This window comes from Passer montanus, unplaced genomic scaffold, assembly GCF_014805655.1.
Source record: "Passer montanus isolate IOZ18808 unplaced genomic scaffold, ASM1480565v1 scaffold29, whole genome shotgun sequence".
Lineage (NCBI taxonomy): Eukaryota > Metazoa > Chordata > Aves > Passeriformes > Passeridae > Passer > Passer montanus.
This window is the reverse complement of record NW_024367596.1, coordinates 7,897,160-7,924,353: the sequence shown is the minus strand read 5'-3', so window position 1 is coordinate 7,924,353 and position 27,194 is coordinate 7,897,160. Positions and strand designations below refer to the sequence as shown.

The 27,194-nt window shown below is 42.1% G+C and overlaps 1 protein-coding gene across 8 annotated transcripts in view; it reads left to right on the top strand.

Moving 5' to 3' along the window:
• Positions 1-27,194, top strand: part of MCF2L2 (MCF.2 cell line derived transforming sequence-like 2) — a 145,774-nt gene that overhangs the window by 25,082 nt on the left and 93,498 nt on the right. For 6 of the 8 annotated variants that reach the window (XM_039713650.1, XM_039713647.1, XM_039713651.1 and 3 more), the window contains exons 2-7: positions 3,182-3,265; positions 11,565-11,679; positions 16,722-16,812; positions 18,003-18,122; positions 23,446-23,562; positions 26,969-27,118. In XM_039713650.1, the coding sequence (XP_039569584.1) occupies positions 3,190-3,265; positions 11,565-11,679; positions 16,722-16,812; positions 18,003-18,122; positions 23,446-23,562; positions 26,969-27,118 (669 nt within the window). In that variant the 5' untranslated portion in view covers positions 3,182-3,189. Of the gene's footprint in view, positions 1-2,643; positions 3,014-3,181; positions 3,266-11,564; positions 11,680-16,721; positions 16,813-18,002; positions 18,123-23,445; positions 23,563-26,968; positions 27,119-27,194 lie in introns of those variants that run through there. The other 2 variants (XM_039713649.1, XM_039713646.1) reach the window with 2 other exon arrangements.

Below are 27,194 nucleotides of genomic sequence, written 5' to 3'. Positions count from 1 at the left end.
TCTACACAAGCAGAAGGGGAGGGGAAGCTCCCAGGAGAGCAAAACGTGTCTGTGAGACAGATTTTGTGCATTGGTTACTCGTGGACATTTACACTGGTACAGGCAGCAGAGGGTAACATTACACACCCATACAGCGGGTGAATTCACGTGTTTGGCAGGCAGTGTAGGGGAGGCTGGGAAAGGAAGTGCAGTGTAAAATCCATGCATCTTGCCACTCTCCTGTGGTACCTTTATCCACCAAGTGGTGTCTGTCTGTAAAGCTACAGGTGTCATAAGTTCTCAGGTGCATCTTGTACCAAGCACGGTGATGCTCTGCTTAGATCTGGCAATTATTTGTAACTACATAGGAAATCCTGTTAGTTTTCTTGTGCCATACTATAAGCATTATCATAGTTTGTGTTGGTTAGCTGATGGGAGAAGGATGGAAATCCTGGGTGTATTACCCTTAAGACAGAGCCACTGTCCAGTAGCCTGTCTGTAGAAACAACTTTGGTCTGCTCCTCAATTTACTGCTGGGGAAAACTGAGGTTGATTGATGACCTGGATTCCTATCCCTGTGCCTCAATTTCCCTATCTATAGAATGAATGACACTCTTTTTTTGGAGCCTGAAGACGAAGAACAAACAAGATATTGCCATTGCATCACACATCCTAGAGGACAGCTACTGTAGCCTGGGTGAAGAGTGACTTGTATCTAAAGCCACTGAGCTGATGGGGGTTGTGGCAGTAAAGGGACAGTAAATTTTATGAGTTAACCTAATGTTAATGTTGCTTCCCAGTATTGCTTCAGACTGCTATAGGTGTGATGTCACCTTCTTCAAGCTACATGTGTACTCCCTTCATGCACTGAAAGCTTGTGTTCTGAAGTATTCATTGAACTAAATATGTAAAAATGATTAGTCCCCTGCTCAAAACCTGAGGTCATGTTTCCTACCAAATTCATAGGTCTTGTGCAGTCTTCTCCTTTGTCTTTAAATAACAGCACTGTGTTCTGATGTGTGGGTGTGCCTTCGGGATAGTACTCGAGACAGCTGTCCACAGCAGCACTGCGGGTTTCCCTTGGCCCCGAATACCCTACTATTTAAAGTTATTTTAATGAAAGCCCTTTCCATGCCTTAGTCTGAGCAAGTGAATCTGTGTAGTTGCTTGTTGGGCTGTACTTTTATTGTTTGTGCCAAGCTGTGAAAGCCTCAAAGTGTCCCTTTGGAGGGGCCTGCGTGGAGAGCTGTCCAGGCGGGGAACGGCGGCTGTCCCCGGGCAGGCTCAAAGCTGGCCGTGCTGCGGTCACAGGTCGCTGCTCTGCTCTGCCCTGGAGCTGCTGCTAAGCAAGTTGTGCAGCCTCCTCCAGCAGAGCGCCAGCTCTTGGCTGCACCGTTGGTCGGATCCAGGACTGCTTGCACGGAGCGCTGCCTCCGTCCATCCCTCCCTCCGTCCCTCCTCCCCGGTGCCTCGGTGACCTCCCTGCCACAGCGGCACTGCGAGGAGCCGGGCTGCCCGCCGGGAGGGCTCGTGAGTGCCCGCAGGGGCTGCCCGGGAGCCAGCGCTCTCTGCGGCGTCGTTCTCTTGCTTTCTCTGGGGGGCTTCTGAGCTGAGCTGCTGGTGACAGCTTGGAGGAGGCTGCAGGGGGGTGGCTGGGAGCTGTCCTGGGCAGAGGTCGGCTGTGGGCAGTGTTTGTCCCGGAGACACGCTCAGTGCTGCTGGCAGCAGTGGTGGCTGCTGTGGCTCACTGTTTGTCTCCAATACAGTAACCAGGGAAATATTTTTGAGCTAACTGGCCTCTGTTCAGCAGTGAGCAAGCAACCAGCCCTTCAGCTCCTGAGCTCAGAAATTATGTGAATAGGCTCTGAAAAGATTTTGCTGGATGCAATAGTTCAGGGCAGAGCAAGTGGCTAGAATTTTTCTAAAATACAGTTTCAACTATGAAACTGTCTGCTGGCAAGTTTTGGGAGAGAGGAATGAAATCTGCTGTACAGTCTGCTTGATTTGCTCGGTGTCCAGGCATTGTAGTGAGCATACTTTAGCTTTGCAGTTTGCCACATGTGGGTTTTGTTATTCATGGTGGTTTTTAAAATGACATTATGGAAATGTTCTTTTCTTCTATTCTCTTAGCAGAAATTTGTGTTCTAGCAGTCCAGCATTGTTATGAAGGACAGATTTTGGGAAGAAGATGAATTAACTTTTCTCGAGGCTAAAATCAGAAACTATCAAGAAGTTTTTACTACTGAGGCACTAGGCAGGAGGCTGTCCCATGCCACTATAAATCTGGATTTATTTCTTGAATGCTGAGATGAGACCTTTGCTTTTAATGCCTTTTATTAGGGAAGCTTCAGTTTTGTGGATAGTAGGATGTAGCATCCCCCCACCAGGGGGTGGTCTGTGAAATCAAGCATTATCTTGCTGAGTAGGTGATGTGCTATGGTGTGTTTCTTTAGATCTTTTCTGATTATGGATAATTCATAATATAGACTGAATATTTGTTAATAATTTCTTATCTATCTCTTACGATTTTACAGCAGTATTACAAGAAGTATCACACACAAAAGTTGAGGTAATTTTTTGCCCAGCTTCTTGCCAAGTTACTTTTTGACTTTTTAGTGTTTAAACTAACAGGCTTAGTTAAAATAACAGGCTTTGTTTTCATGAGAAGAAAGTCTCACAGCCTCTTATTTCCTCCTTTTACTATGTATTTGCTTGTAGCGGAAAAAGCATCAGGAAAGGAAACTGTTGTGGATTGGCTGGCCACACAAAGTCTCCAGCAGAGTTCGAGGACTTCAGGGTGGAACAGGGCCTTGTATGTGGAGTAGACTTTACTGTTTCAAAGACTGAAAAACTGCTGTAGTAGTGGGAGGCCAGATGTAATGACTTAATATGGAACATGAAGTGGTAAGGAGCAGCTGTCAGCCTGAGCAAACCTGTGGCAAGCTGTGGCAAATCTACTGGAGCTGGTTTATGAAAAGCTCTCTCTGAAATCACAAGGCAATAGATGAAGTTAATAGGCTGAAGAGGAGACTCTGTAAGTACCATAATCTTTACCACAATAGTCATATAATAGCTCAGGCAATAGTCTGGCTAGGCTTTTTACTTTGAGTGTCATCTTTGTTTTGCTGGGTTGTTAAAGGAGGAAAAAATTGTCATTGAGGCTTTATGAACTCACAGAAGATTTCTGTTTTCCCTTGCACAGATGAAATCATGCAGCAGGAGATACGGCCGCTGGTAGCAGTGGATATCATAGAGCAGCTCCACAGGCAATTTGCAATCTTGTCAGGTAAGAGGTTGCTGGTAATGACACTCTGTGATTCTCTTGAAGACATACTGGAGTGTGTCATGCTGACTGTCACCCTTCAGCTCTGTACAGCAGTTGCAATAGTATTTTCATATTGCTCCTGAGAAATGCTGCTACAATTCACGGTGTTTGGAATGGATAAATGCCAAGCTGCTGTACTTCTTTTTTTAAAGCAAGTTAATTTTCCATGTTCTCCACAATGGGCTGGAACCTATTTAGAGGGCAAGAAATTAAACAAAACTTTCACTACATATCTTTGCACAATGTCCAAGCATCTTGTTTGTGGGAAAAGATTTTGGTCTATCAGGGATCTATTCATGACCTCCCCCTTCTTCCTCATTTGCCTTTGTTTTAGAAATGATTCATTGCTAAGTGTAAAGTTCTAATCTTTAAAAGATATGATTATTACATAGTCCTTTGTTTGCCTGAAATTTGCAATCACATGAAGTGACGCAGTTCCTATCCCAAAGAAAGAGCTGATACTGAAATATTTGGCAAATTATTTAATTCATTATTTTGGATACTGTAGATGATAAAATCTTATCTTGGTCCTGAAACAGTCTCTGCTGTTGACTGCATGGCCTCTGGCAACTCCTTTTGTCTCTATTTCCGTCTGTTCTGCAAATAAGAAATTCAAAATTTTCTTATCATCTTCCCCATAGAAACAGTGAAGTATCATGATTTTGCACAAAATGCTAAGATTATAAGAAGGTCCTGTTGGAAAGCCTGTCCCTCTTGGGAGGTATAGAGTGCAGAGAGTGCGCCAACCCAGCTCTGGAAATGGTCAGCTCAGCAGGCCCAATCCTTGCTGTGTCTTTGCATTTTAAAATACATTCCAAATTGCTAAAAGAATCCAAATCTAGTTTACACAGAATTCTTTATGAAGCTCTGAGTATTAAAACTTGATTTTGGAGGCTTGCAGGTAGGATCTTCAGGCAGTTTCCTAAGCTCAGTAACTAAAGGGTTTGCATTAGACAGAGGGTATTGACTGGAGCCAGATGGAACCAGCTGCCTCCTCATCTGCAGTAAAACATCTCAGGGTCTCACCTTCCTAGAATTCCACAGCCCTCTGGGCAGGACAGGGTCTGTAACTGCATTAAATTGCTGAAACCCTTTTCATCCCATTGTTGTCCTCAGTGCAGGGTAAGTAGGAGTTGTTGAGAACTGAGTGCCTCATACACAATTACCTGACCAGTAAAATGTGGAGGATTGCTATTTTTGAACCCCATTACCTTGCAACATTTGGGACCAATAGCAAGAGCTGAATACAGCATGTAATGAGCAACTTATGGAAAGTGGTTTACTAAACAGGAAGAAAAAACCCATTTCCAATTCCAGCTAGAACATCAAACACGGAATAAAAATGTCAAGGGTAGACATAAAAAGAGAATTTTTATATTTCTTTATGGATTCATAATTTCAGCAGTGCCTCTATTCTCACCTGCTATTTTAGCAAATTCAACTCTTCACATTTATCTAATGCTTTTATTCTTGGAAGTGATGAGAAAGGTGTTTAAATGAGGCTGTTTAAATGTAAGCTGCTTAAAGGCTTGAAAAATAACTTTTCATAGAAGGCAAGGCTGAGGGGCTTGTTTGTTAGGAATCAGCAAATAAGTGGTTCATCAACACAGAAGTACTAATAACAAATAGCAAAGGAGAATGAGAAGGTATCTTTTAAGCCCCCATCTACCTAAATAACAAATTACTTCAGGCTTATCTAAAATCTCCTCAGTACAGTCCAGAAATAGTATCCTACTATAGAATAGGACAGTGTAGTCCATAGTTTCAAAGTTGATGTCAGTCTGAAGTTTACAGGTAAATTTGGAAACCTGGGTGCCTCCATGCCAGAATCCCCATGGTAGCATGTGAAGAAGACAAGGGAGGCTTAGAGGCCCCTTTGGCCCAGTGTCTTATTGTGTTGGTGACCTCTGGTGAGTCATAGGTAAAACATAGCAGGAATCTTCCTTACTCTCCCTCTATTGCCTCCTGCAAAGAGAACTTTAGGTGCAAGCCAGACATTACTATACTTTTCAAAAATGCATTTCTCTAAATAATGTTACTTTCTTTTTCCTTTAGCAAAAGATTGTTTTTTTCATGCAATGAAAACAAAACTGGGCACTCTTCTGCCTCATTTCACATATTAAAGTAATTCATACCTAAATGACCTCATTTCATTTGATTTAGATTTTTTTTCCAGATGGCTCTATTGCTTTTCCTCAAAGCATGCTGTTAGCTGCTTTTCATTAGGTATGAGCAACCACATATATTTTGGTGCTTCAGTGCTTGCCTACATGGTGGCTGAAAATTTGATACTTAGCCTATTTCCTGGTTTTCCATATTGAAATGTTGCAGCTCAGTAGCCACTGTCTGGAAAAATAAACAAAAAAAAAACAACCAAAAAACCCCCTTCTGTTCCTTGGTGTCATTATCTTGGGTAGTAAAAGGCAATTATGATGTTCTTGCAGAGGGTTATGGACATAAATTATGTTTCTCTGAACAACTTCCTAACAGTGGTATACTCTGATTTACAGTCACCTCTTCCATGCCTGTGCAGAACCCAGAGGATGTAGCAGAGTCTGGTTTGGGTTACTCCACAGCCTCTAGCTTTGCCAAGCTCTCCTGCTCAGTCCTGTGGACCCCAAATGCATTTGTCCAATGATAATGGAAGTCAGTGGTTGACTGTTGTAAACTTTGCCATAAATGAGTATTTCTTTGGTTAATACCACCTTTTTAGTAACAGCTGGCAGCTGAGGCAAATGCAGTGAACTCACAATGTTTCCTTGCAGTAAAGTGAAAAAGAAAGGGGAAAATGATTGAATCAAAGCCTCTTTGTTTTCTCTGGACATGACTCATTAGAAACACTTCTCTCCACTATTGCTGTGTGCAAACTTCTTAAGAGGATCTGACTGTCTTGTGGTCTCTGAGCAGATGGTAGGAATTACATAACAAGTCTAATGAGTTTGGTGTTTGATTGTGTCAGGTCTATCTATTACCTAATAACAGCCTCCTGTTTGTCCTGGTCCTCCACCTACCAGACTAATCAAGACCTTACTCCATGCCAAGAACAGGGAAACTTTCCAAAGCCTTCCCTGGCCCACTGAGGTCATGGAAAAGGCTGCAGTGTAATATGGCAATGTCCTTAATGACGTAATTTTACTTAGATCATCTCTTTTCTCATGTGCTGATTTAGCCCTGCTTAGCTTGTGAGATCTGGTAGGAGTACTACTTCTTGTGGTTAAATTCTAGCTTTGATACCACTACTGTCTCTTTCCTTTCCCTGAAAACCAAACTCTCAATTATGGGACTACAGCTGTGACAATACAGGAGTGTTCAGCTAGGTTTGTGTGTTTCCTGTAGGTGTTAAGGGAACTAGATCACAAAGTTGGGTAGTACTGAAAGCCAGGTTATTCTAACACACCAGTTTTTACTCAAGAATAAAGAACCACTAGTAAAATACTTTTTCTGTCCTGCTGTACCAATCTGCTCTTGGAACTGCTACCATTCTTCCCCCCGCCCCGCCCCACCACTTTTTTATCTGCAGCTTCACAACCCGTTCTTATCTGTAATTACTCTGTCAAAGAGCCCAATCTGCCATTTGCAGCAATAATGGATCATGTTGCTAAATCACGACTTTATTAGACAAACTGTCACGAAGTGTATTAGCAGAGAGAATAGTTTTCTTTGTGTTCTGCTCCTGTTAACAGACTTCAGTGGATGGGAGAGTATATCTGAAAATGGTAACTGACTCAGAAGCCAGTTTATTTAATTTGCAAAGTCTGGAGGGTATTTGGCCATCTGCTTCCTGTTCAAACTGAGCCTTTTGGAAAACCTGGCCTGACCTTGCCAAAAGGACAGTTTGGATCTTTTATAAAAATTGAGACCCAGGAAACAAGATTCATCACTCACAACCATTAATCAACATGGAAAACCAAAACAACAGAGCTTGGAAAAAGCAAGACCTGACCAAAGCAATGAAACTTCAGCCAAGATATCATTAGACTTTTTGGCTGTCTGACCCAGGAGATGAACTGTAGTCAGGGCTGGGCTGTGATGCCTCAGGGAGCTCTCTGCATGTGGGCAGGCCCAAGCAGCAAGGCTGCAAGTGTCAGCAGCATTTGAGAGAACACTTTCCAATACTAACTGATGAGTTAGTGTCTGTGGCAGGCTGGGGAGGTGAGCTCTGGAAACTTGCAGACTAACTTTTGGAACTTCTGACTATAGCCTCTTTGTTGGGCTGGTGCTTTTCATTTGTTTTGGTTTTATTTCCCAAGGGAGTCAGCATATTTGGTGATCTCTAGTTAGAAGAGCTGCTGGCTATAGAATAGGACTTTAGTGTAGCCCTTTATTGTCTCAACTATAGATATTTTTTGTGCCTAGGTAGGAAGCATAGGAGGGCTGGAACTGGGAGTGGGAAATTTTCTAAGATCCTCATTCTGTTCAGGGCCTTGGCCTGCAGTTGTGATTGCTTTCTGCTTTTACATCAGTCATACCAACATACAGCTTCAGCTGAGAGAGCTCTCAGAATTCAGCACTCACACCTCATTTGTCAATCACACCCTTTACACTGCAAAGCAAAATTAAATTTTCTCAGCTGCCATAACCTTTTCTCCCTCACATATATTCCTTCCCCAAATACTTCAGCTTTTGTTTCCACAGCTGAATTCTGGCCCCATCTTCACTGCAGCAGCTATGCAGGCTGTCTGTCTAATAGGAGCAGCTGTGAATGCTGCTCGGCCCCATCTTCACTGCAGCAGCTATGCAGGCTGCATTGGCTGCTGGAAAGTCTGTCTAATAGGAGCAACTGTGAATGCTGCTCTGTGTCCTGGGACTTTGGGGATTGGCACACCTAAGAGTTAGTGAAGGTCCCATTACCATGGGTACCTTGTACAATCCTGATACAGCTTGTGTGCTATCTCTTCTAAATTTCATAAAAGACAAATTCCATGTACTCAGTCCTTATGGCTATGGTGCTGACTGGAGACTGTCCCTACTGGCATTCAGTTTCTGCTCTCTGTCCTTTCAAGACATTGAGTAGTATCCAGCTAAAGTATTTCAAGGACTGGAAGAAATCTTGTGGCAACTCCCTAGAAAGAAAGGTTGATGGCCGAGGAAAAAAGGGCTGCAGCTTGTCAATCCACATTCTGCAGAAATTTGCATACTGCAGCAATTCTTGGATTAGTGTCAGGGAAAAATTGGCATTAACATTTAGATGTATGGAATTGCTCTCTTGTACTGAAGAGAGAGTTTTCCAGGCACTTTTGGTATTTAAAGAGCTTCCCTTATACCCCTTATCCAAATGGATATAGATAATTTTCCTTTGTAACCCAACTACTGCTTGAACTTCAGATATGGGTAGGAAAAATTCATTTGTAACATATTTGTGGTATTTCTTGTCACTCAACACTTTATACATTTCTGCTCTCTTCTCATCATAGCACTTAACAATTTCTGAATACCAAACTTCCTCAAACTTTCCTCTAATATCCTGGTGTGGCAGGAACTGAAGGTTTCCTTGTTTATTTCCCTGTCTGAAAAACAGCTCTGCTCAACCATCTGAGGGTTCTGGTGTGGTTGAAGCAGGAAGTGTTGCCTTCACATTGGAGAATGAGATGAGATCAGCAGCTGTTAAGAGCCTGTGGCTCAGTCAGAGGCAGGAGCTGCTGACTCTTAGCTGAATGTTCAGTCTGAGGCTCCTAAGTGTCCTAGATTTGTTGCCAGTGGTGAAAGGAAGAAGTCAGTGTTCAGTCTGCTTACATTCATTCTTTGGATGGCTTTTTATAGGAGAAGATCCTATGACAAAAATACACACCCACATACATAGAGTGCATCATCAGCCTGCCTCATCCAGCCCTGGGAAGAGGCCAGAGGAAGAGCACATGTGTGAATGGAGATGCAGGAGATGAAATAAAAGGGACACAAAGACATCCTCATGAGCAGGAGCATTAGAAACTTGTAGTTTGAACAAATCTTGAGTATAACTGCAGCTAAACTATCAGGTGCTAAAGTAGGGAATCCAGGGGAATCTCTACCTTATCCTCCAGTGGCAAATATTGCTGCTTTAAACCAAAATATTCCAAGTTGCTACATCTCTCTCATTTAATGTATATTCACATATTTGAAATATGTGACTGGGAAAGTTTGGTGCCCAGAAATCCTGTGAATGTTCACAAGATACTACATATGAAATACCTTGGCACATACTGAGCTCTGCACAAAGAGACAGCAGACAAATTTGGCATGAAATTTTCCTGGCTGTTACTGTTTGTGTCCAGGAGATGTCACTGAGAATCTGTAACAAACCAGCCTAACTGGGTACCTGTTAGGCTACTCCAACCTCCAACTGCTGGTTGGAGTTCCTGGTCTAGAATGCAGTAGTCTGGAGAAAGCCTGACTAAATTTGCAAGACAGCATATTCTACATCAGTGCTGACTGCAGACAGTGCAGCTGGATCCAGCTGCCATGCATCAGCATTTGGCAGCACCCCAAGGCCAGTGGGGAGGTCAATGTGGAGGCTGTGGCTCTGCTCAGCATTTGAAATCCAATTCAGTACAGTGTGAATAATGGCTTTCTTGCTTCCCCTCTTGGCTGAGAGACTTTTGAGTCTGTTTTCCCCTTAGCAAGCTGAGATAGTGAATGATCTCACACAACTGAGTCATTTTCAGACATAATCAAAGCAATAATCAACCTTCAGGAAGGAAAAGAGGGGCTAAAGGTAGTGTGCTGATACCATGTCACCAGATGTCAAGAAGAAAAAGTTCAAAATTCCTATTTTTCTAGAGCTCTGAGTTTTTACCTTGTGCAAACATTTTATCCCCCAGCATTTCAGCTCTCCATGGCCAGACAGCACAGAAGGGATTTTAAGTGATCCAACTGAGGCTGGTGAGGATAGGGCAGAGGCAGGATCAGGACTAGCCAGGGACTGTCCACTCTACAGAGAAATAGCCAGGAATTACTGGAGCACCTCCTTGCAATGATCACCAACAGAGCAGGAGAAACTGGTTTGTGGCATCAGCTGTAGTTATCAACAGGGAAAGACAATGGTGGATGGGAGCAGCCTGGAAACAGGGATTATTTATGGGGATTTAGAGGGTGCTTTCAAGGAATGAGAATGGACTTTTTTCCCTCCACACCCATGCTCCTAATGGGATAATTTATTGGATATTTTCCTGAGGAAGGTAATTTACTGCCTCACAGCTTCCTCTTTACTAAAGAGAAGCCCAGAATCTGGCTGTCCCTTGGGCAAGAGTCCTTTGTGTGTCATGAATGACTCAGAAAACTGAGTCTGCAGCAGAAATTCACTCAGTACTGGGTTGTTAAAGAGTTCCTGAGCCTGGTGCAAAAAATAGGTTTACATAAAAATTGCAGAGAAAGGAGAAAGACTCAGGGAAAAACATATTCTTAATACCCTGTTTAAGGAGAATTAAGCAATAAGATACCTATAACAAAAGCTTTGTTTCATCATGCTGCTTTATGTGCTGCTGCCTCCTCAGTCTGCTCTCAGCTTTGAGCCCAAGCTGGTGAGAAAATCCCCTGTAACTTCTGTGTGGTTGGAGCAATGCCCAGATTTATTAGTGGAACGAAATTAGGAATGGGGCTACAAGTAAGCAGGGTTTGTGCTGTGGGCTGCAGCAGCTCTTGGGGCTGAGCATTGTGTCAGGAGAACTGTAAAGGCTGCTTGCTTCCAAGGGGCTTGGCTCCATGCTTCCTGTAGCTCTACCTGAATCTGAACCAGGGAATCCCTCAGAAAGGGACTCAGCCTTATTCTTATGAGTTTTGCAATTTCCTGTCCTGTCTAACAGAGTTTTGGTGCAAATAAGCATGATAAGCAAAATTTCTCCATGCATTTGAGTGTTCTTAAGGAAAGACCTAAACCTGGATTGATCCCTGGCTTGTATTTTGGGCTATATGTGTGTATTGAAAGCTTGTGTGTTCTGTTACTTCATTTCATTTGATGTCTAGAAGGAATTGAAGAGTGCTCTACCTATACATGGGGAAATATTGTAATATTATCACAAGAAATTATTTGGAAATGGAAAACAAAGAACTAAAAAAAAACACTTCATCAGAATTTTGCAGAAGATTAATGAAAAAGCTGAGACTCTCAAAGGCTAGAATCTCATCTGGAGTAAATGGAGGTGATGAAACTACAGTGAGTTGTGTCAGATGGGAGTTGGATGTGGGTGCTTTACAAGGAGAAACATGGCAGTGTTTCCCACTGGAGTACTGACCAGTCTGTCCAAAGTCATAAAATCACCTTCTAAACTTTGACTTTTTTTTGCAGGAGGAAGAGGGAAGGATGGGGCACCCATTATAACCTTTCCAGAATTTGCAGGATTCAGTGAGATACCTGATGACGATTTTCTGAATGTGGTCACCTATCTAACCAGCATTCCCAGGTGAGACTAAGCACAAATTTCTGTTGATTTCCTAAAGAGTTTTGCTTTCCCAGTGGCTCACTGATTTTAGTTGTGCTACCAGGACATACCAGTGCCTCTGCATCTCTCCAGTCATTATGAAACTTCCCGATCTTCCAGAGGCCCTAGGAATTGTGTCGTTTTCATGGAAAATTTCACACAGGGCAGGTTGAACTGAATTGGAACAGGAATAGTTCTGAAGAGCAGCAGCAAAGATGGTAGATCAAAGGGAGCTAAAGGGGGGTGTTTGTGAAAAGCCTCAAGGGCACTGGATGTAATGAGAGGAGGGCTGCTCAGGAAGGAGCCATACTTACAGAGGCCTCACGACTGTTTTTAGTTGGAGTGCATCTTTCTATGCAGCTTTCCCCTTGCTGAGAAAGCAAGTGAGGTGCCTCACTGACAGGATTCTGGCAAGCACCATGTGCTTTCAGGTACTTCATTTCTTTGGAGATTGCTCCACAGCCAGGATGTTTTCCTTGCTTTTTGCCTGCAGCTTTATAAGGATGGTGAAACAAACTGAGTTCCCCTCCTCTGAGGAAATGAAAAGCATGACTGCTGAATTACTTTTTGCTTATCTAAGAGAGCTTAATATTTTTTCAGTCCCCTGATCCTGTCTCTAGACCATGACTGTTTGTACTAGTGAGAAGCACAGCAATGATTTATCATTTCCTGTGGTCTTCTGCAAAAAGGTGCTTAGAGAATCATAGCAGAAAACGTGCCTCCTTCAAGTTTGAGTGAGAAGTTTTGCAGCTCCACCCACGTGTATTTGCCAAAGTTGTTGCCAGAGTTGCCAAAGCAAGCTGAGAGAAACCACATACTGTGAACTTAACAGCTTCATTGTTTCACTCTGCTCTGTGGGACTTCTGTTCGGCAGGGGAAACTCTGTTTTCAGTATTTCTTTACTCCCTCAGGACTGGGAGGGTGACCAGCCTTAGGGTATAGACAACAGCATCAGTGGCTGAGAAAACCATATAAGTAGTTTTTCAGTTCTTTGTACTTGCTGTGCAGGGAGATGGTTCCCACTGATTTTGTCACATGTGGGGGACCAGCATGTTACATTGTCAACAGGATAGACAGAAATGCTTTGAGCTTCTGCAGCCTGTGTGAAGCTCAAAAGCACAGATGCATTCAAAAGAAGTTAGCCAAATTCATGGAGGATTGCTCCATCAGTGGCAGCTAGACACAATGGCTCAAATGCAAACCCAGGCTGAAGAAATTAAATTATTCCTTAATGCTGGGACTTAGGAGAATATACCAAGAGAAATATTGGCTGGCCTTCTTGTTTTCTTGCTGCCTTTGTCTCAGTAGCCAATATCTACAAACACTGGGCTCAGGGTGTTGAGCTAGATGGACTTTTGCTTTGTTTAAATTTCAGTTGTGTGTTTTCTCTTCCCCTGAGGAATCCCAGAGCCATGTGCAAAGAATGAAGAATTGAAGTTCAAAACTTTGTAAGTCAGGAGAGCTGTAATGTACCTATTTTACAGATGATGAGCTATGTGTGAGTAATATCTTGTTCTATAGACAGGCTCACAAAAACTTGTGTTGAGTAAGTGACTGCTCAGTTTGACCTGTTCAAGGCCAGTGACTAGCTGGGGTTTCAAGGAACATTTTCTGCATACCAGCACAGTGGTTTGGCTCTTAGGTTTGATCCTAGACCACACTGAAGGGATGTGAATTTTCCAAGAAATTTTCTAGTCTTTATTGCAGTGCTTTTAGAAAGATTGCCTGCATTTCTTGAGTCACCATTTGAAATTTGCCACTATCTCTGTAAATGGCGAGGAAGAAAGATGTTAATTTAGAAGAAGAACCTGAGCAGAAACTTTGTGTGATTTATGACATATTTATATAGAGCTCAAAACTCAATGAGGCCTAAGTAGTGGGCCTGTTTGGGTGCAGCAGAGCTCTGTCAGTCTGCAGTTGGCTGGTCCATGCACACAGAGTCTCTGCCATGTACCTCAGCAAGCAGTAAAGGGTGTGCGTTGTTACTTTTGCCAACACTACTGTACTAGATAGTGCTGTGTGTAATATAACAGTGTTCTTGTGTGTGTAGCTTCACTGCTAGTAGTCCACCTTCTGCTTTAATTCTCAAGAAAGATGTGAAGGTATCCAACAAAGTGACTAAGAACAGAGAACTGTCTCTAACTCTTCTGGAGTTATAAATGATATGTCTATGAATCAGGTGAGATGAGGTATAGTTTGAAAAGCAGTTCATCCTATTTATCATAGAAAATACTTCCTTCTTCAGAGCTTAGTGAACCAGAGAAATCAACATCACTTTCCAGGCAAATGTACAGAGAATATCTGTCTTTTATAGTGTCTGATTTTGCATATCCTGTGCAATAAGGCCCATGCTAGTTGTGGAGATAAGCTCTGTGATTGCAGATAACATCACTTAGTGTTAGTAACTTTCTAAGTCCCTCTGGAATGATTAATCTTATATGCTCATCTGACAAAACATATGATAAGATTGAAGATCAGCCCAGTAAGACTTTTGTAACCTGATTCATTTTCCCTGTGGTTCAACACCTGCTCGTGAGAGTGCTCCACCAAAGGATCTTCATAATAAACACATCCACAGACACTCAGTAACATGGTGTGTGCACATGCATGTCTCTGTGCATGCACTAGATAGCTCCAGAAAGCCCTTTTTTACTTGCTTTATTCCATGGCCAGAATTTCTTATCTTGACATGGATTAAGTACTTTGATAAACAGGTGTCCTTTTCTCCTTCCAAAAGAGGTCAGGAAATTCAACATCTCAAGTGAGTATTCAAGGGCAAATGTGAATATAGAGCTGAGGATGGAAGAGTTCTGCTGATTGCAGATGTTTCATTCAGGGAAAGAGAACCTTTCTGCCAGACATCTGTAGATCTGGGCAAATGTGCCAGAATTTATTTTGGAGGTAAGCCTGATGTTTATCTGCTCTTCAGGATTGTCTTCAAATCCTCCTTTTCAGAGAACTGGAGAAGCCCCAATGCATTTTCGTAAAGAAGGTAGAGATATTACAGTACTGACACTGAGAAAACATTGATAGAGAGTGTGTGTGTGTGTGTGTGTGTGTGTGTGTGTGTTTGTTCTTCAACACACTTTCTCTGGATGCACACTGGAGTGGGGGTTCTCAGCTGTACATCCACTTGTGCTGATGCTGCCATCTCAGCCAGGCCTCTTCCCATGGCTGTGTGCCTGCATCCATCCCTTGGTGCAAATGACATTCAGACCTTGGCATGGCCTTTCAGCATGCTGCTGAAATAGGATCACTTGCTGACATGCTCTGTTTCCCTGGTTAAATTTAGGACTTCAGTCAAGTCATATCTAGCTAAAAAGAAAAAAAATCCGCAAAAAACCCCAACAACAACAACAAACATCCAATCCCACAAACAAGCAAAACAACAAAAAAACCTCCACATCAAAAAGCAAACACACAAGTACCATTGGCTTATCTCAGTGACTACAACTGATGCTGTGCTGAACATCATTTGAAGGTGAAGGGCTCAGGTTGACACTTTTGTGTTTAGTTTCGCACCCTTTCTGTAACAATCTGCAACGCACACAATATCTTTGTTAACTTTATTTGAACATTATCAAGGAATTTTATTCTGTGGAATATTTGTTGAGCTACTGAAGGATGTGCATGTGTTTGTGTATATCTGAGTCTACTGAACGGTATGTATACATTTGTGTATTTATAAAGGGTAAAACAGATGAGTTCTCTTCCCTGTGCTTGAGAGGCACTGTTGCAAACATATTTTCTGTCCTCTGCAGAGAGCTGCATGTTGCACTACCGAGAGGAAAGCTCATGTATTGTCATTGAATTTTGTACTCCTCAGAGGAATGCTGTAAAAATACTAAATTGGAAAATTTAGTGAGTGTTCCTGTTATCAATATGAACTACTAGAAGCATTCACATGGCATCCCAGTTTTGCATAATACTTTGGCTTTCAGTTTTTTTGATCCTGCAAGGCTGCAGCAAGAGCTCAGAGTTGTTACTGTGTTGATAATCTTCAGTAGATTATTGACATGAGTTTGGATAAAATGACCCATGGAAACAGTTCCTGAGTTGGTCCTTGTATGGACAGTGGAATAGGGATCAAGGAGATATTTAAAAACATTTTTTCCTTAACTTTTGATAAGATATTTGATTGCAGTATGTCCTCTGATTATGACATTTATAGTCTTCCTGCCTGCCTCTGGATTGTCCTGAGGTGACTGAGCTACCCTGCTCTGGTGAAGGTTCTGGACTCTCAGTGTGTACTTCTTAGCTTCTCCAATGCTGAGTGCTCCTGGAAGGCAGAGAGAAGAGCAGTCCCACTGAAACCTGGCACTCCAGAGTAGGATTTTTAGGAGGTAAAGAGAGAATGGGGTGTTTATGAGGTCTACATAGGTGGAATGGAGCACCAAATCACTGCCTCTTAGATCCCCCTTGAAAAGCACTGAGAAGGAACAGGAACTGTTATTCTAGCCAATATGTTGAAAAGGATAGTTTTGAATGACTTGCAACCCCAGAACAAGTTTGTGATTGGCAAAACAGAACTCTTCATTTTCTGCTTTGCCTACCAGAATTCCTGGGACTTTGTGTACACAAGTCAGGGGATACTGGTGTCCTGGAGCTCAGTGCCCCTCTCAGGTGTCAGCACACTTGGAGAATGAAGACTGTAGGGGGGTGTCTGATTTTGCAGAAAGAAAAGATCTGGGGGTTTTGTCTTCAAAAGAGCGCAGTCTAATTTGTTATCCTGAACTATTCATGTCACCTAGACTGGCAGCAGAGTAGCACAGCAGCTGAGAGATTCAGCAGATAAAATATTCATGTTTTGTGTAAGCTGCTAGCCTTATGCTGGAAAGAGAAATTTTGCTGGCTTTCCTTTTCATGTGCGTTTCTGCCAAATATTCATTCTTTCCACTGTACGTTGTGTTTTCATAATGGGCTCCGAGCGTGGCGTGACGGAGGCTGTGTTTTGCTGCAGCTCTCTGCCTTGGAACAGGAGTGTCTCCCTGTAACCCAGCACACCTATTTCATCTGTTTTGCAGTCTGGAGGCTGCCAGCATCGGATTCATCATCATCATAGACAGACGACGGGACAAATGGAGTGCAGTCAAGGCATCCCTGACACGAATAGCAGTAAGTGCTTGCTTTTGCTATTTATCTTCTAGAAATTAAAATTGTCTGCTGAACCTTCAGCACACGATACAGCCTCCTGTGCTCATTTTAAGCTTCTATTTTCCGGCTGTGGATGCAGATTCTCCTCGGCCCTGCAGCTCCTAAGTGTTAAATAACAGAGGGAGGAAGCTGCAGAGACAAATTACATAGTCTTGTTTACTGCTGAATTAGGACAAATTCCTTATTTTCTGGGTTGATTGTAATATAAATTCTAGTAATTTGAAGTTGGTTTCTAGAGGAGTGTTAAGAGGTACCCCTTCTGTGCCCTGAGGAGGGAATGACGTGGCCTGCTTATGAAAGCAATAAATCCCAAGGGATTTGTGTTTGCACAGTATTAAACGATCTCTGTCAGAAACTCTTAATAGCTTAATTGCAAAACTCAGAGCTGGGCACTGATTTTTAGTGCTAAAAAAAGCAGCTGGTTTTATGCATCTCTTACTAAGAGCATTTAATGTGTGAGGACCAAGCACTTACACACAGAGATGTAGGATGGCAGGATGACAAAGGTGACTTTAAGTTCTTTCAAGGTATTTAGACAGAAATGTTTTGCATTCTCAGGCTTTTTTGCTGCTCTCTTCAAGAAATTGTTCTTTTTCTATGCTTGATGAGCTCAGAGGAGTGTGAGAGATGTAGGCTGGGTGTTGCAGGCAGGGCCATGTCTGATGAACATGTTGAGTGCCTGCCTGTGTGTAAAAATATGTGAGGTTAAAAAGATTCAAAACCCTCTGCAGAGTGAATAGGTAGGTCAGCTTGGGGAATCCATCTGTGCCACCAGCTTCCCTCACCAGACCAACGCAGGCAGCCAGCTTTGCCCTCTAGTGGCTGCAGCCTAAAAAATGGGAAACCTTCTGGTGTGGTAGTGCAAATGGGGCTTGGTGGGGTTGGGATCTAGGGGAGAAAGGCACTTGTCAGGAACTTTGGAGCTCTGTGATAAATCTGTATCATGAAATAACATGTGGCTGGGCAGTAAAATACATGGGTCAGTCTTCCTGTTGGGAGCGGAAATAGTGACTATGAGCACATGCTGAATGGACCAACTGAGGCAATGAGCAGAAGTCTATCTACTTTGCCCCGCTGGTGAGGATACACTTGTCTGAAAATTCCCTTGTAAGGTCGAAATGTGACTTCTAAGAGTTCTATATTGCTTGCAGGGAGCATTTCCAGGAAACCTGCAGCTGGTGTTTGTCCTGAGGCCCTCCCGCTTTATCCAAAGGGCAATCGCTGACATTGGCATTAAACTCTACCGAGATGACTTTAAAATGAAGGTACCGGTAAGCATGCAGTTTTTTGTCCATGCATTTTCTTTTCTCCATTTCTGCAGTTCTGGGCTCTCAGCATTTTCCCATCACCCAGGATTGCAAGGGGCACCTGGGGCCTTTCATCTGGGTCTGTGGGGTGATGCCAAAGAGTTATTTAGCAGTGGATGGTTCATAGGGTTTAATGGACACATTTCCATGTTCAGTCTAGCTAAAAAATGCGACTCAGTTTTTAAGTACTGGCATTTTAACTCAGTGGAGATGTTCCCTTCTTGTGGGCAGAGGTAGATCCCACTGCAGTGACAAACATAAGTATTCAGGACTACAGAGCAGCAGAAGCCTAGGGCTGAATTCTGCTCTATTTGATGGGTTATCCATGGCAGCGCTGACTGTCCCTGTAACATTGCTTATTCTGAATGTCTTTTGTGATTCCCATACCCTCAAGATTCAGAGTTTGTGTTTTACTTATTTTTATATGCACTTGGCATATGCTGTAGGTTGATGAGACGGTGACATGAAGAAGGTTATCAATCCTGAAAGAGTTGGACATTATTCTATGAGGTGTCTTTTAGGAGTTGTTTTTAGCTGCATGTTTGCAAGTGGTGTCAAAATTTTTTAAGTTTTATAAATAAACTTGAATTATTATTATTGATGATATTTCATCCTGGATCAGACTCATACTGTGTTCCACAGTATCTTTACTGGAGGGATTTCAGATGTTTTGGATTTTGTTTTTGGGTTTATGTTGTTTTGCAAAATACTTATGGCTCTCCTCCAACAAATTCTAGCTATGTTGAAACTCAAGTTTGAAGTTCAGGTGTTAAAAAGACTTTCTGCTTCTCCTGAAGTGAGCAACTGTTTATTACAGTGCATACAGGAAAGGAACCATGAATAGACATTTGGTTACTGTGGTTAAATTGTAAAATTTACTGTAATTTGGTGAGGATGGCTTTTTGGTAAAATGAAAAGTAGATGAAAAACTTATGCTTGAATACAACCCATAAATATTTTATAGTACTTAAAAAAATGCATGTACCTATATTTAATATGCCACAATCTGTTGCTATAGCAACTGTTGTACCAGTGACTGCAGCCCAGAAAGGGACAACTCATCAAAGACTGGCATTTTCCAACAATTGAGCATTTCCTGTACTTTTAGCAATTTATTTGACATAGAGTTGCATTTCAAACTTGGAAAGGATCAAAGTTGGAAGGGAGGTTAGTTCTAGGCAGAGGTCAAGCCATTAAGTATGAAATGCTAACTTATCTTTCTTACAGGCAGGAAAATAAAGATATCAGTTTAGTTTGGGGTTATCTTGGATATTTTGAGCCATCCTGAGTATGTCCACAGAGCTCTTAGAGAGCAGCCTTACAAAAACTAAGAGCATGACGTGCTTGCTGCCTCCTGCCCAGATGTCTGTAGAGAGCCTGTCAGATTTATAGACCAGCTGCCCACATATGTCTGATACTATTCAAGTTACTTAGGGTTGTACTACAGGTGGTCTAAGTTCCTGGCATTGGTCATGCTCTCTGGGGGGGCTTTTCTCCTGTGTTTCCCATCTTAAAAATACCATCTGGGCATGTCTTGCATACTCCAGTTTCACTGAGACGAAGTTACTGAGAGCAATGACTGTTTGTCCTCCTTGAAAACAGCATCCTAAATGCCAAGCAGGAGAACAGGACCACAGAGTTCCTGTCCCACTGGAGATGTCCTTACTCAAGGAATTAGGCATCAGTACCTATCTTCAGTATCACCATGATCTTTTAAATTCTTGGCAGGTTGTTTGTTTGTGTTGTGTGTTTGGATCTATGACAACATTCATGTCATAACTGGCCCGTGGATGGGTGGCATTTCCTATCACAACTGTGAGTCAGGACCAAGACATGAGCATTCAAAAGGAGCTCCATGAATATTGTGTGTGTTTGTTGAGGAAACATTTGTTTAATAGTTTATTTGAGCTATCAGACTGCAAATATGCTCAGTAAAATAGATTTTCTGGGTTAAATCAATACTGGAATGAGTAGAAACCGGAAGATCAAACAGGAGCTGGAAATAAAGGCTGAAATTACCAACCAGGCACAAAAAGGAAATGCAGGATTTGTATCACATTGACATACAAACGTGGGTAATAAAACCTCATTGGGTAAATTTCTATTGGGATAGTGATTTGAGTAGATATCATTAGCCAAGATCAAGATATAGAAATATAGGAGACACAGCAGGGTTCATCTGAGATTAAAATCTATGAATTCAAAAGAAACACCCAGAGATGCACCCAAGGAACGTCCCATCATAGGAAGTGAATTAAAGCATTTTCAGAACATACAGAAAAGTCTGAACAATCTGTCCACAGCAAGTACTTCCTTGAGCTTTGTAGGCTGTGACTTCTTTTTGACAGCCTAACCCATCCAGAAGCAGCACCCCCACAGCTCCATGTTCCACACTGATCCTTCTCTTCTAAACTCCTGCTCCTTTGCACTCTCCAGCTGACTGACTGTGGCTGTCTCCTGTCTGGCAAGAAGCATGGGAGATGATGCTAATGCTCACTTAGATTGGTTTTTTAGATGGATGCTGGATTGCTCAGAGGCTTTCTCCTGCAGGAATGCCTGCATGGTGAAGATCCACACCCTGCTGGGTAGCACCATAGCTGGCAATATTAATAGTTTGTTTAGTGGCTCATGCTGAGCATACCAAGTTAAAACAAATATAAAATTCTTCCTAAAAGAAAACTTCATAACAGTGTACCTCTGTGGTTTCAGTGAGGTTTGAAGTATCAGAAGAGTTCCATCTTGTCAGCAACATCTCTGATGGGGAAGAGCTACAAAGCAGTTAAGATTTACTTTTTCAAATGTGATTTCCAATTCAGAATTAGTGCATAGACTTTATGTTCCAGTGTGAGGCCTTTTCAAGGTGATGCAGCTTTTTGAGCTTTCTGGCTTTGATCATAACAGAACAGTGTTTCATAACACATACAGGGAACAGTTTTTCCTTTAACTTTGGCTGAGATACCTTTCTTTGCCACAGTTTCTTCACGAACAAGATCTCCTTGTTTCTGTGTTTAAAGACAGGGGTTAAGGAGAAGCTGAACTGCTGGAAGTGAAAAAGACCAGAGTGAGTGCCTACTTGAGAATTTTCAGCTTGTATGGCTCTCTGGGGCCAGATGCATCCTCCACTATATTCTTGTATCCAAGTCAGGTTAAAGTCTGGATGGATGGATGGACGTGTGGTTTTAAAACCTAGTTTCATTATGGGTTATGGAGGAGGGTAATGGTAATGGGTCATACTCTACCTGGAAGTGGGCAGCAAGTGGAGTGTTGTAGTGAGTGATACCTGCTGGGATCTGCCCTGTTTGATGTCTTCATCAGTGACATGGAAGAGGCAACAGGCTGCACTGTCATCAGGTGTGCAGAAGACACTAAACCAGGAGGAGCAGATGGTATAATCCAAGACAGGGCCACTGGAACAAAAACTCAAGGAATGGGCTGACCAGCATATTATTTTATATATACCAAAGGGGCAAAGCAATGTCCTGCAACTGGGAAAGAGTTTCCTTCTGCAAGGATTTTCTTACTCAAGAAAGAACTCATGTTCTTCCCTTCTGACAACACAACAGTTGTGTGGTTGACAATTCATACTGTAGCCTGACTATCTGGGGAGCATCTCTGAAGAAAAGGAGCTGGGAACTTGGTAGACAGCAAGCTGTACATGAGCCAGAGTGTGGCCTGGCAGCAAAGGAAGCCATCAGCATCCTGCATTAACAGGAGCAGTATGAACAGGAGCATAGCCAACAGGTTGAGACAACCACTCATCCCCCTTTACTTGGCTCTAATTAATTCACATTGAGAACACCCTGAGTTTTGGTTCCCCTAGTGCAACAAAAATATTAATCTGGAGTAATCTTGGAAAACCAAGAAGGTGAGGCCTTGGAGCATGTGTTCTGTAAGAAGATCCTGAGGGAACTGTGCTTGCCTAACATGGACAAGGGAAGGCTTGTGAGGGTTAATATGACATAGCATCAGCTTTCCAGTTACTGGCACTGCAGCCAGCTTGTGTGTGGTGGTAGGATAAAAAATAACTGACATGAAGTGAAAAAAGGTCAACTCTGACTTGACATAGGAAAAACTTTCTCACCACAAAGACAGTCAGGCAGCAGACCAGACTGCCCAAAGAGGTTGTATGGTCTCAATCCTTGGATGTTTTTAGTCTTAGGTGGATAAAGACCTGAGCAGCCTGGTTTGATCTCACAGCTGACACAGCTTTGAGAAAAAAGTTGGACTAGAGAGCTGAGGTTCCTGCCAATCTGAATTAGAAAGATTCTGTAACAAAGATCAGCTAAAAACTTGTCCAGGTTTGTTCTTGAGGTTTTTCTTAGAGAACTCTTAGCCTAGAACATGCATCCTCTTGTCTCCATACATCTACACTCATCCCACTGTCCACAGTGTTTGTCAGTGTAGTTACCATGCACCATTGGAGCCTGCTGACATGCAGAGCCGCTTAAGCTTTCTTTAAATAAGGTCAAGTAACATATTTGACATATTTTTTACATTTATTTATTTAAACTTCTTAGGCATTTCTACTCAACTTTTTATTCTTCTGTTGCTGAAATCATGGCATATCTTCTAGCTGTTGCAACAACAATAAATGAGTATTACTTGTGTAACCACTTGTGTTGACAAATTTACAGTGGTTGCCAAAAGTTAATGCTGCTTATCTGAAGCTGAACTCAAATCTTGTTTGGCTTTCTTCAAGAAAGTCTAGTGGTAAGGAGATTCTAAAGTAAAAGAATTGATCTAGCTGTATTTCTCCTTTCTCTTCCATTATGATTTGAATGGAAAAATGCCAGTGAATTCAGTGAACATACAGTGCCAAAAAAATCTGAAAATGGAAAGAAAAATGTTAAGAAAAATCTTCTCAATGGTTTCATTTCAGCACTTCCCTGGGTCAAGTGGTTAGTGTTGAAGAAGTTGTTTAACTTGCCTGTGCCTCCATTTCTCTGTAAATAAATGTTATCTAGAGAATAAATTATGTTATGGAAGTTTGTGTGAACATTATCAATACCATACTTTGGCTCTTGATGCACATGCAAAATGAGTCAGCCCAGCAAAGAGGAAGATGATGTCAAACCAAGGTTAGTTCAAGAATGTCCATGTACACATTGAGAAGGCAAAATGTAGGGAAAATAAACTTTGACCATGGCATGAGAAAATGCAAGATGAGAACTGATGGCCTCTGGTGGAACTGCAGTGGTCATCTATGTTCAGGCAAACCCAGATCCTAGGAACAATGATTGAAAGGCACCTTCTTTCTCTCAGTCCAGTGTGTTTGGATTCGTTTCAGATCATCATGTTAAATTCTGTCTCTGATCTGCATGGCTACATTGACAAGAGCCAGCTGACCCGGGAGCTGGGAGGAACCCTGGAGTACGGCCACAGCCAGTGGATCCATCACCGCACGGTGAGTGCTGCTGCTCTTGTGCATCTGCTCCTCAGCTGTCCCAGGACAAAGGCAGAGCAACCAGGAGCTTTTCAGTTGCATTACAGCCTATAGGTTCTGCTAGGGACCCAGGGAAAGAGGAAATCCATAACTCAAACAGAGAAAGGCAAATTCCCCAAAAGTTTGTAAGGGAAGCAGTAATTGTATCTCGCTGTGTGCCTGGCCCAGGGCCTAACAGTGTCGTGCTATTCTTACTCAGCAAGGCCTTCTCTTGTCTTTTAAATAATTGATGGGATTCATAGGCCTTCAGCTGAAATTGAAAATAGGCTGTAGCACTTTGCTGACTTTACAAAGGTCAAAAGTAAGGTCAAAAGTCTCACTTTAATGAATAATTATGTCCATGCTTTTAAGAGAATAAAAATACTCAGGGCACTATATTTTATTTTTCATTTCTGCACTATACAAGCATGAACTCCAGCTGGGTCTTATTTTGGGTAACTGAAGAACAGTTGTTAGTAGGAAGGCAAAAGACTTTTTTATTCTGTTGAGGAAACTTGTACGGGTTTGATTGTTCTCTTTTTGGGCTGGTTAATGCATTTCAGTGCCTGCTTCAAAACAATGTAAACAATTCATTATGGCACCCAGTTAAGGTGACAGTTCACAAAAAACAGACTCCAAACTCCAGCACATTAGCAGACAAAATATTGTTTCTTCCTAAGAAAGCAAAAATGGGCTAAGCTGGGTCACAATCCTGGAAAAGTAATTAATTTCACAGAGAGTTTATACAATGTTTGCATCTGTCTTTGTGGGTCTACTTGCAAGATTGATATATTACAGCCCACATCCAATGTGAGCCTCAATATTTTGCAAAGTTCTGAGCAGCCCTGTGTTTGGGTCTGTGGTTGCTACTGGGCAGGTTACACCTAACTCATAAAAAGAGCTTTTCTGAGGTAATTTACATCAAATCACTTTTGTCACTTTCTTTCTATAGTTTTTGTGCTTTGCTGTCCTTATAATATTAAATTTTATTCTCCTTGAGAGCCACCAAATATTTCAGGCTTCTAAATATGCAAACACAGAATCTGAACTTTGTCTAATATTGATTTTCTACATTTATAACTGTGTTGACTATAATGAGGTTAAGGTTGAGATGAGTGAATAGGCCTATGTGTCAAAAGTATCAAAAATATGAAACTGTCCTTGCAGGAAGTGGGAGTGTGAAGAAATGAATCATCTATAAGAGCTTTCAAACAGCAAAAAGTTTGAAAATATGAAGGGGGATAAAAAGAGGCACAAGAAAGGTTGTATTACTTATTAATGACAGGGGTTTACATAAAGAAATAATACATATTTTGGAAAAATATGCAAACAAAATGAGCCAAGAATTTAGGGGAGTAGGGCTATGTAATCCCCAGAGGTTTTGGTTAAATTTGTTGGAAAAATTTTTGCCAAGCACAGAAACTGGAAAAAAAAACAATCCACAGATGTAACTTGCAGGAGAAAGTGGGGGCAAGCATAATAAAAAGAGGCACAAGAAAGGTTGTATTACTTATTAATGACAGGGGTTTACATAAAGAAATAATACATATTTTGGAAAAATATGCAAACAAAATGAGCCAAGAATTTAGGGGAGTAGGGCTATGTAATCCCCAGAGGTTTTGGTTAAATTTGTTGGAAAAATTTTTGCCAAGCACAGAAACTGGAAAAAAACCAATCCACAGATGTAACTTAGGTACATGAAACAATTTATTGCTCATGTACACAGGAGAAAGTGGGGGCAAGCATGCTATTAAGTGAAACACTGACAAGTTCATGGTGCAGTCAGCCAAGGAATATCTGCTGGATAAGAGGCTGTCATCAGGGAAGTGTCTGCTTCCATGACACCTTGAAACAATCTGACTTCCAGTCTTGCTGAGCTATGTTCTTCATGCCCTTTGCTGCTTCTCTCAGTGTTCTCATATCCTGTCCTGCCAGTGCTTTTTTTCTGAAAAAGCTTTACACTCTGGCTAAATGGCAGTGACACAGCAACCTCCTTGCATCATTCCCTGTTTCTGCTCTTCTCTCTTGGCTGCCAGGAGCCTATGGACTTTCTTGCCCCCAGAGTGCATTTTTGGCTTTCAGTAAATGGCCTTTGGTCACGGATGGCCATGGCTGTGTTGCAGTCAGACGTGTGACATTTCAGCCCACTCTAATCCAGTAGCTTCAGTGCTGAGAACAGCAGCAGACAACTGCAGAGCACCAAGATAGAGCATGTGTGGGTCTGTGCTGCTTGCGTTGAAGCAGACATGAATTTATGGGGGGAAAGGGAAGAAGGCTGTGAACTCTGCTAGCATTCCTTCATGGGAGGCATGTTTGAGACCACAAATGTGGGCTAATTTCTCTCTACACTTTTTGAATGGTGATCTACTCCCAGTTTGTTTTTCACTGAGCACACAGCATAATTTCTTCTCACGGTTGCAAACAGTGAATTCCCATCATTGCTGGAAAAAGGAATGCAGTGTGCAACAACTACATAGTGTGTGATTGGGTGTAAGAGCATCCCTAGTGCTTGTTGACTGACTCAAACCTGTGGGAGATTAGATCAAAATGCACAAAGAATAAAGAGCCATACAGAATAACACAACCACCCCCAGATTTGAGCATGATCATGGAAAAACATCCCATGCAATTACTTGCTACTAGATATAAAGGTTTTAATCCCATGTCACAGGTCTGAACATTATATTCTGCTCTGAGAAGGTGGCAATGTTTTTTTAGCCTTTCTCACTGCCCCATTCTTCATAAAAAACAGATTTCTGACAAGTTTTGTGTTGGTGCACCCAAGTGAAAAAGAAACAGCAATGATCCTATGAATTTATGCATTTTAACTGTATTTGTAGTTACTTGTTCCTGTATTTGTGTACTAGCGTGGACAGATGGGAGGAAGGGACTAGAATGCATCTCGTACTGATAGGCAAGATGGAGAAGCACATATTCAGAAGTCAGGGAAAGACAGATTACTGCTGAGTGAACAATGGCTGGGTAAATATAAAGGCTTTGCCCCATATATTTTAGTAGTGTTCTCAACTTAAATAAAGCCTTCATTAAAATTTTAAATGGAGCAGAATTTCCCAGCAAGCATGGGCAGAGGATCTGAAGTTCCAGGCCTGCCTTTGAAGCTGATGTCCTCTGTGGTTTCATTGTGTCTGCTGAGCTCTGGGAGTTCCCCGTTGGCTCACAGAGGTGACGATATGTGCAGACCCGTGAAAAGGTCATTTGTGACACATGGTTTAATTTGCAACTTTAAGCACATCCACCCAAAAAAGGGCAACGTGACCAGCTTTACAGGCATGTAATACTTGCAGCATGGTGTGCCTGAAGCACAAAGTGTTGTTAAAGGCCTAAGGGTAAATAACCAATCTGTGACTTTATGCTTTTGCTTTTCCAGGCTATTGAAAACTTTGCAATGACAGTAAAAACAACAGCACAGATGCTACAGACCTTTGGAACAGACTTAGCAGAGACTGAACTTCCCAACGATGTGCAGTGCACAGAGGAGCTTCTCTCCTCACACACCGAGCACCACAGCAAGCTGAAGGTGATTGTTGCCCCATGGCTCCAGCAGTGTAATAGATGAGCTCTGATCTAACAAAATTTTCTGCCATCCCTTGGCA